The sequence below is a fragment of the Ochotona curzoniae genome, unplaced genomic scaffold (assembly GCF_017591425.1).
Source record: "Ochotona curzoniae isolate NIBS_2020 unplaced genomic scaffold, NIBS_Ocur_1.0 contig_43, whole genome shotgun sequence".
NCBI lineage: Eukaryota > Metazoa > Chordata > Mammalia > Lagomorpha > Ochotonidae > Ochotona > Ochotona curzoniae.
The window spans coordinates 659,185-672,318 of record NW_024466218.1 but is presented as its reverse complement, the minus strand read 5'-3'; the positions used below and the strand labels follow the sequence as shown (position 1 = coordinate 672,318).

Here is a 13,134-nt window from a genome sequence, read left to right as displayed (position 1 = left end):
CTGCTCTCCCAGGCCACAGGCAGGGAGCTGGATGGGAAGCAGGGCTGGTGGGATTAGAACCGGAGACCATATGGGATCCTGGGTGGCAAGGCGAGGACTTTAACCACTACACTATTGCGGCAGGCCCAAGGATCAACTTTTGAATCCTGTTTTCAATTTCACTAATTCCTATTCTGTATCCCATTATAACTTCGGATTTACTTTATTTTTTTCCCACTAAACCTGTACAGTGGAAGCTTAGAAGAATGATTTCAGATCTTCTTCCCAAAATCTACAGTTAACTGCTTTTGCTTCAACCTACAAATCTGTCATGCTTCATTGTCATTTCATTTTAAATACTTTTAAACTTCTGTTGAGACTTCTTAGATCTGTATGTTATTCAGAACTGTGTTATTTAGTCTCCAAGCACACTGGCATTTTCTAGGCACTTCTCTGTTACTGATCTCGTTTCATTCCATCTCGTCTTTGCATTAATGCAAGTCAAAATGTTCCAGTGAACAAGTTTCAGCAGTTCAACTTTATAACAATTATAAATAAACCTTTTAAAATTTTTGGACAATGCCAGCATTTGGATTTTTTGAAAGCAAGTAAATTTCTTATTGACGGCGACTAAATGGTGTTTGTGTAGCATTTTTAAGCAGTAGACTCCATCCACTCACTATACTTTTCTGAGTTGTCCTACACGCAAGTACGTTTTTAATGCTGTCTCCTGTGCTGTTCCTGTAAGTTTGCTATTAAAATACATTAAACTATATATTAAAAAGTATTTATTTGGGCCCGGCGCGGTGGCGCAAGTGGTTAAGGTCCTCACCTAGCACGCCCGGGATCACATATGGGCGCCGGTTCTAATCCCGGCAGCCCCGCTTCCCTTCCAGCTCCCTGCCTGTGGCCTGGGAAAGCAGTCGAGGACGGAACAAAGCTTTGGGACCCTGCACCCACGTGGGAGACCCGGAAGAGGCTCCTGGCCTCGGATTGGCATAGCATCGGCCGTTGCGCTCACTTGGGGAGTGAATCATCGGACGGAAGATCTTCCTCTCTGTCTCTCCTCTCTGTATATCTGCCTTTCCAATAAAAAAATAATAAAAATAAATCTTTAAAAAAAAGTATTTATTTTAAGCTTCTGAACTGGAACTAGACAACCTTAGTAACCTCACAAGTGTGTGCTTGAGAAACAAAACAACCCCCAGTGGCTCAGTTAGCCACAGAACACTTACAAAGTAAAACAAACCCCTGCCTTCGAGTGAAATTAACATCTGAATTGTAAAGAAAATATATTTTCATAGAAAAAGCTGAGTCTCCTTGATTGGCCAATTTAATGTCAAATTCATCCAATTCACATTCTGGTATTTTCACACTATAACCTAATCCTAAAGGAATGTGAGGTGTTAAGATACAAAAAGCTTCTTTGGCCCTTGAGATCAAAGTGCCTTAAATGTAAAGCCTTCTAGATGGGAATGTTTAGGCCTTATATCCAGGCGGCTGTTCCTGCTTCCCATACATAGGAATTTCCTCTCCAACACTGTTTTTTTTTTTTTTTAATATTGCAATGTGTTTTCAAATGCCCTAAGAATCAAAACCCAGGAATATTACTATGAAAAACAGTCTTTCAAAGATCAGAGAAAAGCACTGTATGATATTACACTGTAGATTTTATTAATGGTTCATGTTTGCATTTATTTCTAAAAACTTAGCTGCTACTAAGCAATTTTTAACAAAAACTATTAAGAATCATTTGCCATTATAGAAACTATATTCACAAGTAAGACTTTAAACTTAATCCAACATTGATCAATAAGCTATAACTCCGGAAAAAACACAAAGGGAAACACTGCTATGAGTCAAACTGAGATTACCAAATACAATGCATTTAGAATGACACACACATATTAAACAGAAAAACAATTTTCTACATATAGTCTACAAGACTAGCAGTAAGAATGACATGCAATTCATGGTTTCCTTTAAAAATATATGTATTTTTAAAAACGGAATCAGTTGAACATAAGTCTTTTTTTTTTCTCTCTCTCTTTGAGGGGAAGACAATCTGTGTTTCCCAGATCCTTCTTTCATTCTAAAATAGCAGACTGTAGGCTCTATCTTCTCTTCCCAGATGCTACTTTTAGATGACTCTGCATAATGGCTTAGCAAAGAATTACTTTTCTGGTAACAGTGTCATGGCCATAAATAATCAGTTTTTTTTTTTTTTTTAAACAAACAGCAAGTGCAACTCTAAGGAGACTTCCTCTCAAGAATGACCCAAACCCAGCACACACAAAGCATCATTATGACATGGCAAAGCAATATGACTTCTGAGCGTGCGCACCAGTAACACACGTGCACCACTGACCACCTGCCATGGCGATTGAGGGTGTTGCCAATCATTCTTTCAAGGCACTGACGAATTATGTGGATGGAATTTCCAAAATATAATTAACAATTGCTTAAATTGGTAAAAAGCCCTGAGTCAGAACTTTCAATAGCTTCCTGAAATTATAAATCTCAGACAAAATGGCACATATTTATTTTATAAAAAATTACAAGACCATTTTGGTTTTTTTTTTTTTTGGAGGAAAGAGGTTATGTTTATGTGAAGAAAAAAAAAACCCACCCTGGTATACTGTACAGAAAAGGTAAAGCATTCAGCAATAGTAGCTTTCTCAGACTTTTTTACATATCAGTTGTAACTTGTAGTTATGGATTTAGGCACTGAATTCACAGGACAAGTCACTTCTCAGTGCCTACTGCTTAAATTCAACAAAATTCTCAATTTCAACCTCTGGTTCCAATTCCTCTTACCTACAAATAAGAATAAATGCTGGGAAAAGTAATACTCCGACCAAGGAGGAGGTAGAAAATGCCAATGTAGCAATCTACAATTTTAACTCATCAGTTCCACTATCTAGTTCCTATTTTTATGCTATAGTTTCATCCACTACTAACCAGTTATCAGTAAACTGAGGCTTAATAAAAGACTTTCCCCTTCACTATAGTAAAGCAATGTACACATGAGACACCATTAAACAGTTTCCTCAGATTTAATGTTTTAAAGAAGTACAACTGTAATTATTAATACTGCTATAGTTAAATATATGTTAATGTTCCAAGGATATATATAATTATCAAGTAATATCAGTAAGCATTCCTATTATAACATTCAAGCAAGTGAAATTATAATTTGCCTTTTTGAAAGAAAGACATACTCCGAAACTTTTACAAGGAGATTTAAAACATAATTGACATTTTGAACAGCAAGGCACACTTAATTTTTGAAAAATCTTATACCTTCCCAAATTCAAAGCTAACCTAATTCTGATATTTCAAATGTGTTTCTCTCCTCTGGATCAAAATGAAAGAACAAATCCTTCTAATTTAGGATATTTAAAACCTACTAGATTATGCATAGTCGTTGGAGTGGAGAGTGAGAAATGTTGTGTTATCCCAAATTGTAGGAGACTGATGTTTGCCATGACTTTAGATCCTGCAAACACAAACTGCTAAATGATTCAGGTGCATCTTGACTAACACTTGGACAAATTTTTATTCCCCTGGAAACAAGTGGGGGAGGGGAGTTGTTAAAGGGTATGGAGTTTCAGTTTTACAAGTTGGAAAGCTATTTCACAACAATGTGAATGTACTTGCCATGGCCAAACTGGACCCTTAGAAACAGTTAAGATGGTAACTTATGTGATTTTTTTAGCGCAACAAAATAATGCAAAACAACCCCAATTTCAAAATTCAACACTTTACACAAAGTATTACTATAAAACGTCTTACACAAAGGAGGATAAGTGCTTTTCCTTTTTATATTACCAAAAAAAAAAAAAAGCAAGCTGCATTAAAGTGTAGAAATTTATAAAGCAACTGTCATTTAAAATGCAGTAAAGACTGACAGGTGGAAAGATCCTTTTCATAAAGAAGTTTAAATATACTCTTGCCACTGATGCTGGGAAGAAGTCCACATGATTCTCTTTTTCTCTTAGTTCAAATTTTCTCCTCCCTGCTTGCTCGAGCAACCCTACTGTCCTGACCTGACCATACCCCATTCCTAATTCTCCTAGTCCATAAATGTGAATAATTCCTAGTCCAAAAAGAGTCCATAATTCAGAATAAACAAGGAACAACTATTCAGCAACATGTATCTGGATAGTATATTTCAATCACGTAAAATCAACTAGCAAGCTCAGAAATTTGAATTAGACAATCTTAAGCAGCATGCAATTCGACATGTGAAAATGTTCTTACACACTAAAGCCACCAAAAATGTAAATTTAACAAAATAATTTCCAACATTATCTACTCATTTTAAGCCTTAATAGTCAGCTAGTCAACTTGCAACATTTAAAACTACAAATATCTTAAGCATAATCCAGTCAGCTAAACTGAATATTTGTCTAATATTATATTTGTGTAATATTATCATATTCCTACATGAATACAAAATTATCTCTTGAAAATCTTGCCTCCAGCAAAAATTAAGTATGCATATGGTATTAGCAGTAAGAACGTCAAATTATGTGAGCAATTAGAATAGCACCATCGGGTAAGTTTTGAGTGTTTTGAGTAACAAAGCTGACACGCAGAAGAATGAAGGAGAAAACGTGGAAGGATGATGGTACAGAAGAGGATCCAGGTCCATTTAGTGACAACAACAACTTTTCAGAAACATTAGGAAAAAGCAGCATCAGTACCTCTGGATCCTTCCTTTTAACTATAAATTGTTCCAAATACATAGTATCGCAAATCAGTTTTGAGTACGCTAAGATGCTGGCCATTTTCAACGTTGTATACCTAGCCCCTGAAGGCTAGTAAGTACTTTTTTGAATGAATGATTGAATGTTGTTTGGTTGAGTGGTTCATTTATTTATTAATGATTCCAGAGAAATAAAGATCTTTGAGGCAAGGGATAAAGAGGTTCAGTTAATGAGGAGAAAACACACCTGCGAAGTACCGCAAGGAGACACAGAATAAGAGGTAGCAGTTCCAGAGAGTTGGAGGAAAATCACGTAAATCATTTGAGTTCCTTCTTTTTCATTTCTTCTCAGCTTTCTGGCTAAGATCAAATGTAATCCTATTCTCTCTCACAAACCCAACAAAGTAAAAATAATTTTAGGTGCTAGAAAACATGAAGAGAGAAATCTTTTCTATTCATAAAATACATTTGAAAATGATAAAAAGTAGGCAGTCACAACTACTGAGTACTAAAGTTATAACGATTTTATGAGTTCTACAGTATAAAGTTATTAGATTTTTAATTTGAAAAAAATAGCTGAACTAATCTGAAAGATGGTATTACATTTTAGGAGCTTAAGTTTTACCACCACAGCTCAGAAGACAAACAGAGGACCAGTCTGAAAAGCTGTGCCTCTCCCTCCACTGACTGGCCAGGCGCAGCAGAGGTCAGCCAGGTGTTCCCTCTGCACCACCTGATGTCCTCAAGAGCAGATTTGGTGGGGGAGAAAAAAAAGAAAATCCCGACATCATTTGTTTTCAAATCTGCAAGAAAATAAGTATGTTTGTCTCTATGTGACCATTAGTCACATGTTCAATCTTTTTATAAGTTCAAAATATAGTTATAAAAAAAAGCCTCAGTGGCTCCTTACTAGATAATGGTGTAAAGTCAATATAAAGTTTCAAATCTGCAATTTACAAATATTTTAGTGTTCTACTAAATGCTCAGTTACTCAGATAAACAGAAATAAGAAGTCACCGAGACTACAAAGCCAGCTGGCGAAGCTCACCACTGCTTTCACTGGAACTGGGAAGACAGCAGCGACTGAACAGCCAGAAACACAGTGTGGTGAGTGTTAGGGACTGTACTTTTAAAATGAGTTGTTGTTGCAGAAAAGCTGGAATTTCTAGCCAGATGCACAATGGGAAAAAGCTACAAGAATTATAGGAAATAACTGCATATGGGAAGTAAGCTAATGAATGATATACCAAGTAGACACTAAGAGCAGACATTTTGATGATCTAGCAGCAAGAAATCTTAAAATATTTATGTGTAGTTACCTCAGATACAATACCAACTCACTCAAAAGAAGGGAAATGAGATGTCATAGTCAAAATGTATAAAACAGAAAATCTACAGGTAATCAGACATATTTGTGCAAATGCCCTGACACTCTTTATTAGCTATGTGTTATATCTTGGATATTGTTGGCAGTATAATATCGTCATCTGCAGGTATAAAGATATCTTTTCAGTTAGACTTTCTATCTGAAAAAGACTTGAAGTAAGGCTTTTTGACAAAGGTAAAACTGTAACACTATCAGAATTAATAGATACAGCAAAGAAAAGATTGCTGTCTTGAACAAGCCATCACCCAACACAATCACTGTCTCAGGGGCCCAAACAGGCACCATCATGTTACTGCTCAGATGAACCACAGGGAAACGGGAGCGCCCTTTACAGACAGGTTTTTAAAGGCTGGGTGAACCAAACAGGTGCAAATTAGTAACAGAAATGCAAATAACAATGGTCAGTTAACAAGTATTCTTATTTTCCCCTTAAATTCTCCACTATGATTCTATGATTATTTATTTTCCTTTTTTTCTATTTCTAACATTTTGAACCACATAATTTAATTCAAATTAAAGCTACTTTTCTTTTAAAGCTACAAAGTAAATCAAATACAAAGTCACTATTTCTCGTTCTATGCTTCCATTTGCTCTAGGAATTCAGAAGTAAACATCTGGATAATTTCTTATTATCTTAAGAAAAGAAATTTCCCTTTAATATCCCCTTTACAATGTGGAACTTGTCCTGCAACTTTAGCATTCTGCACGTGTTACATAATGGTTCACTTGCCTCTTTAATTTCATGAATGACTTTTCAGAATACCTACCTGCACTAATTCACTCAGCTAAACCATGACTGAGCACAAGAAATAATGTCTTCTGTGGTCTTAACAAACTTATAAAACACACACCAGGGAAAACACACACACACAAAACCAAAACCAGGAGATCCTTAAAGGATTTTCTTAGAAGCCAAAAGTAAATTATCTATAAATTACATGGATCAGATGTTTCAAATTTAAAGGAAAAATAACACACACAAAAAAACTCCACATGCTTTCAAATACTGCTTTGTAGTTTGGTGGTGGTGTTCATCTAATTGCAGTTTAATTACACTCTAGTAAAGAAACTCTGATTTCAGAAGTTAATTCATTAGAACTGCCAAACAGCTTACTGAGGTCTCATGACCAGACATCCCTTAGTTAACAAAACACACCGCTTTTCCGTTAATACAAAAGAATCCTTCGTTCAATAGCCTTGCGACATATAGGACATTCACTCATGCGATCCCCACAGAGCTGGCATGTTCCATGGCCACAGAGGAAGATCATGTTCTTCAGACGATCCAAACACACAGGGCACATTGTCTGTGATATGAGGCAAGGAGTAAAGTAATAAATAGTAAAGTCATAAATGCTAAGACATCTTATAACCTGACAGCTTTGTAATACCAATTTTCTTTTGTTTCAGTCAACCTTTTGTATTTTTAAAACAAATACTCAAATATCACCTCTTTTAAGAAAACAGCCCTATGCAGCCTGAGTCAGATTCCCCAAAGGCCCGGGCAGCTCTTGAGTGAGAAGAACACATTGTTTCCAATCTATCTGGGCAGCCAGGGCCCCAGAGATGGAACTAGCTGTTGGTTCCCTCTATGCTAGTTACCACATCATCTCAGTCCTATTATCATTGCCGCTTCAGAAATGAGAATACTAAGGTTTAGTAGGATTTAAAATCCTTCTCAAGCATGTTTAAAAATACATTATAGTATTTTTGTTCTTTAAAGAACCAAACCACCTTTTCAGTGTCACTAAAACAGATACTGGAGCGCCTGGATTCATAACAGGGCTCACTGGCCCAGCAGATGAGAGATGACTCTCCATTTGTTGCATCCTCTCAGACTCCTAAGTAAAGAAATGTTTCGTTTGTTCCCATTAAATTTTTTAGTAGTCTATTTGATTTTCACTTCCAAAAGTTAGCACCCGTGCAGCTTGTGTCAAGTTACTTAAAGATTAATATAGCCTTGATAAGAAATAAGATTAATTCTTGTCTTCCAAAGTGAACTGGAGTAACTTGAAGAAAGTTATTCAGATGTTTCCTTGATAATCTTGAAGAAATCAGTCCCTATTAGATACCCCATTAGTCCTCAGAAAATGTAGTGCTTTTCCCCCCACCCCATTTTACTTGGAATGCAGACAGACAGACAAGGTACCTGCTGTCTGTTGGTTCACTCACCAAATGCCTACAAGCTAGGGCTGAACTAGGCTGAAGCAGGGAGCCTGGAGTTCAATCCAGGTCCACTAAGCATCCATGGACTTAAGGCATCACCCGCTGCTTCCCAGGATGCAAATTAGCAAGAGAGCTGGAATCAGAAGTGGAGCCCTGGCTCCACTCAAACAAGACAATCCAACATGGAATGTGGGTCTCCCACATGGGCTTTGGACCATCCTCAGTGCTTTCCCAGGCCACAGGCAGAGCGGGACTAGAAGTGGAGCAGCTGGGACTTGAACTAGTGCCCATTTGGGATGCCAGCACCATAGGCAGGAGCCCTATCATTAAATCTTGTAAGCAGACATTACTTATTGCAAATATTCACTAATACATGTGATATAAAAATAGAAAGCATTCTACAGTGGAAAACACTGGTTTATGGAATATTAACTGCCATCTTGAAAATGACCTAACATGAAGACATGGTCCTTACCTGCTCCTTAATGTCCTGTAACTGCTGCTGCAGCTTCTGCACATCCGCGTTGACATTGGTATTATCCTTGTCCTTCTGTAACACTGGAATATTCCCACTTGCTATAACAGAGATAACAACTTTTCAGTTACTATTGTTTTGACATAACATTTCTAAAATTATTACTGCTTTTCACAATTTTTCACACTTGGATAATAGATAACCAATAACATTCATATTAGACTCTTTCACTTATAACATTCAAAACTAAAACAAGTTTGCACAATGATTTCTAGTTACACAACTGTTTAACTTAAACCCAGCAATACTCTACACACAGACTTCTGGATTTCCAAGGCTCTTCTTCCTTCCTTTACTGAATTTACAAGTGTACTTTATGCTTTTTCCACCACTTCTGCTTTATCTTTGAAGCCTCTGAGGATATCACTCCCCCCCACCTGTGGCTTCCCTTCCTCAGGAACTCATTTGCTCACTGTTACTGATCTGAGATGCAGGACACAAGAAAGGCCATGATGAGTAAACAAGTACTATGCAAACGTGGAGGGAAACTCTTTTATTCCAGTTAATCTGCCCCTATTCTGGTCTAGTTTTGATTAAAAACAAATTCCCTGAGCCAAAATGGCTACACTGGAGATACCACTGTGGTGCAGTGGTTGCAATTCACCATATGCCTCCCTTATTAGAGAGTAGGTTAAGAATCCCAGCCTCCTAATGTGTTTGGAAGGCTGCAGAAAGTGATTCCATTACTTGGACCCCCAACACCCAGAAGGGCAACGCGGATGGAGCTCTAGGCTCCTGGCTTTTTCTGGGCTAGACCTAGCTGCAGCCACCTGGAGAGTAACCCAGCGGATGGGAAATCTCTCCCTCTTTATCTTGTTACTCTGCCTTCCAAAGAAAGGAAGAAATGTAAACACTTCTTCCCCCTCCAAAGCAAACAAACAAACAACAACAACAACAAAAAAACACATCAAGAAAGCAAAATAGAAAATGTTTCTGAAAATTCACTTACTGATGTCGTCAGTGGAATCTTCTGAACCTTTGCCTCCACAGCACATGATGAAAGGCACTCTTCGCTCCACCACGGCCCGGCATTGCACACACTTTTTCATGAGACTGGCACAGTCTAGAAGACAGTACCATAGGCAGTTGTTACAACGACAATATGAATAAACGTGTTGCCCTGCTCCTCTGATTTTTATAATTTACACATCACACTGAAACAAAATGTTAAACAAGCTGTGTTAGTAAAGTTCTACCTCTTAATTAAAATGTTATCAATGTAATAGAGTTACTCTCCACTGGTAGCTTCCAGAATCACAATGAAAACAATGATACTTTCTAATACAGCTGAATAAACTGTGAAGTTTCTTTTAAAAATAAGCAAAACAGTATTTCAAGATTTGACAGCTTGAGAATAGATACTCTTGATAAATTTCAACTGACAGAATTATAAGTCTGCCTGAATTTTCTAAAAATACTTTCTACTACAGATGGCTTATCTCTAAAATTCCTTTAAAATGTTGAAATATTGTATTTCCTTCTATTAAACTGAGTAAATGTAACAAGTAAACTGCTTAGTGATTACCTTTTTTAATGTAGTAGTTTTGGAAAGCATAAAAATTTTTTCTTAAGATCATCTTTGTAATAGTCAAATGGAAAAAGTTGTAAGCTATATTATCAATAGAATGCTTTACTATTCCAAAGAGGAATACCTATATACAATTACATGTTAAAAATTGTTAGGAAGAATGGCTGGCTAATGTGTGGGTTGGTAATGTAATGGGGTGGATCAGTAAGGACTGAGCTAACCTTAGCCCACAAGCAAAATTAGAAATCAGGATGGAGCACAGGTCATGCTGAGCTAGGCTCTTGCACCTACTGGTCTGCGTGAACCAGAGATGCTAAGTCACAACATCCAGGGCAGGGGCCGGGACAGGTGAGGGGCTGTGCCAAGCTGGGTCAGAGCAACCACTGGCATGCACGTGATCTATGGCTGGGAACAGGCCCAGTTGGGGAGCTAAGGGGACACCCTAGCTAGCTTGAGATTCCCACCAAGGAGCGTGGGGGCTGGAATGGAGGCTGCATTCTGACTGGATATGGCTGTAGTCTCCCTTGGTACAAGTGTGGGCTGGGACTGGATGCACCAAGCTGGGCTAGACTCCAATACCATCCTGTGCTCTGGAGGACCAGGGTAGATGTGGGATGGACTAGGCTAGGTCTCAGCCACTACTGAGCCATGTGTGAACTATGTGTGGGTATGGATGAGCTATGACTGGGCTGAAACATACAACAACAAGAACCAGATTGGGTCGAAGGCCAGTCAGGAAAAGCCACTGTTTCTGCTAGAACAGGAGGTGAACTGAGTAAGGCTGGCTCATGGACTCCCTATTCGCTCCCTATTCGTATATGTGAAATATGGCACTGGGAGAGGTTCTGATGGAGGAACCTGGGCAACTCCTCTGGCAGGACACAGACGGGCAGGTAAGCGCAAGAAGCAAGATAGGAAACAGCCCAGAACAGGCCATGGAAAGTTACCCACAGGCAGACATTTGGCATGGGTCAGGGGCAGACCAGGCTGAACCAGTTCACACTACCCACTGGCAAATCTGAGCACTGGAACAGAGTATGGGTTGAGCCAGGTTCAGTTGCAACCAAAAAACCAGTGCACAATACGGAATGCCAAGGTGAAGTGACCTGTACTGGATGTGACCACAGCGCCCAACCAGCACACGTGAGAATCAGGAAGGGAGAGAGCGGAGCAAGCAGGGGTAACATAGGGGGCCCCCAGCTGGATAGCTACTCCCACTGGAGAGCATGAGCTGGGATGGGGGCAGACCAGACTAGGCAGGGCTACGACACCTGTATGCCTCATGTGGACTAGATCCGGGAAAAGCCAGGCTGGGCTGATTATTCCTACTGGTGCAAACAAAATTAGAGTGGGTGAGTGTTGTTTGGGCTTATCCACAGCATCAGCTGGCAGAAGCCGGCACTGGGGGGCTTGGTCTGTCAAGTCAAACCAGAGAACTACCTGGAGAGTGCATAATCCAGGAGTGGGAGAGGCCTGGGAGGGAAATAGTGGGCTCAGCCCTCTTGGGTTACCACTTCTACGGGAGGGCATGAAAACCAGGACAGGGGCTGGGGTGGCTAGATAGAAAGGCACCCACCAACATGTGTGTGGGCTAGACAGTCAGGCTGGTTGGGTTGAACTAGGCTTCAATGCCCATTGACATGTATGAGAGTCGAATGGGATGTAGGACAGACTGGACAAGTCTGCTGCACATACTGGTAAACCAGGATAGGGGGCAGACCTGGTGGGGGTTATTGTGGGTCGCCCCGACTAGGCTGCAGTTCCCATTGGTTTATGTGAGGGCCGAGTGTGTGTTGGGCAGAATCAAGCTGAACTGCAATACCCATTGGTCCCAGTGGAAGTCAGGGCTGAAAATAGAACCAATCCAGCAATTGCAACCACCAGCTGATTGGGGCAATGGATTGTACCAGGCCCTGTACTTGCTAGTACACACAAGAATCTGGTCTGGGAACACCTCAGACAAAGTTTCTTTGGGGATCCCCCCAATCGAACTGCCGGACTCAGAACCCTAACAATGAAAAGACAGAGGACAGAACAAATCAATCAACCACCTCAGCTATATGTTAGCAGTGAAAAACTGGGCAAACAGAGACTCTAAGATGAACTGTGTCAATCAGTGGATTCTTCAGCGACCTCATCATGCTTGGAATGGTGAGATTGGCAGCAATTCAGAACTGTTGAACTATCAAAACCACTTGAGCAAGACCCTCGGAGCATGCCCCACATCTAGGACCTGGAATGGGTGGGAGGCTGGGTGGGGCTTCTCCCTTTATCTCCCCCTTTACCCCAGATACATGACAAAAACAATGTGAAAATAATAGTCTTATCCACTTTGCTGTGGCCCTTGAACTTTTCTGCCTAAGTAACTATGTAAAGAATGTCAAAAATAAAGAAAGAAAAAAAAAAATTGAATTGTTAGGTAGGGTAGCACAGTGGCTAACTCCTTGCCTTGCATGCACAAGGATCCCATGTGGGTGCAGGTTCATATCCCAGTTGCTCCACTTCCCCTCCAGCTCCTGGTTTGTGGCCTAGGAAAGCAACTGAGGATAGTCTTGGGACCCTGTACCCATGTGGGAGACAAAGAAGAAACTCCCGGCTCCTGGCATCAGACTGGCTCAGCTCCAGCTGTTGCACCCACTTTGGGAATGAGCCCACAGATAGAACATCTTTCTCTGTCTCTCCTTCTCTCTAAATCTGCCTTTCCGATAAAAATAAATAAATTAAAAAAAAAAATAGGCTGACCTCATACCAAAGCCTAAACGTAAATGGGTGTGACATCTGCTAGTGCAGATGCACCAGATAGGAGGTAAAGCTAGTGGGAATCTGGT

At 39.7% G+C, this 13,134-nt stretch overlaps 1 protein-coding gene across 1 annotated transcript in view; it reads right to left on the bottom strand.

The window, feature by feature from the left end:
• Window positions 1–1,631: 1,631 nt before the first annotated feature.
• The window catches only part of MIB1 (MIB E3 ubiquitin protein ligase 1), a 125,266-nt gene continuing 113,763 nt past the window's right edge, over window positions 1,632–13,134 (bottom strand). The window contains exons 20-22 of the mRNA XM_040984790.1: window positions 9,728–9,841; window positions 8,719–8,819; window positions 1,632–7,384 (exon numbers count right to left, since the gene is read on the bottom strand). Of these exons, the coding sequence (XP_040840724.1) occupies window positions 7,244–7,384; window positions 8,719–8,819; window positions 9,728–9,841 (356 nt within the window). The 3' untranslated portion in view covers window positions 1,632–7,243. The remainder of the gene's footprint in view (window positions 7,385–8,718; window positions 8,820–9,727; window positions 9,842–13,134) is intronic.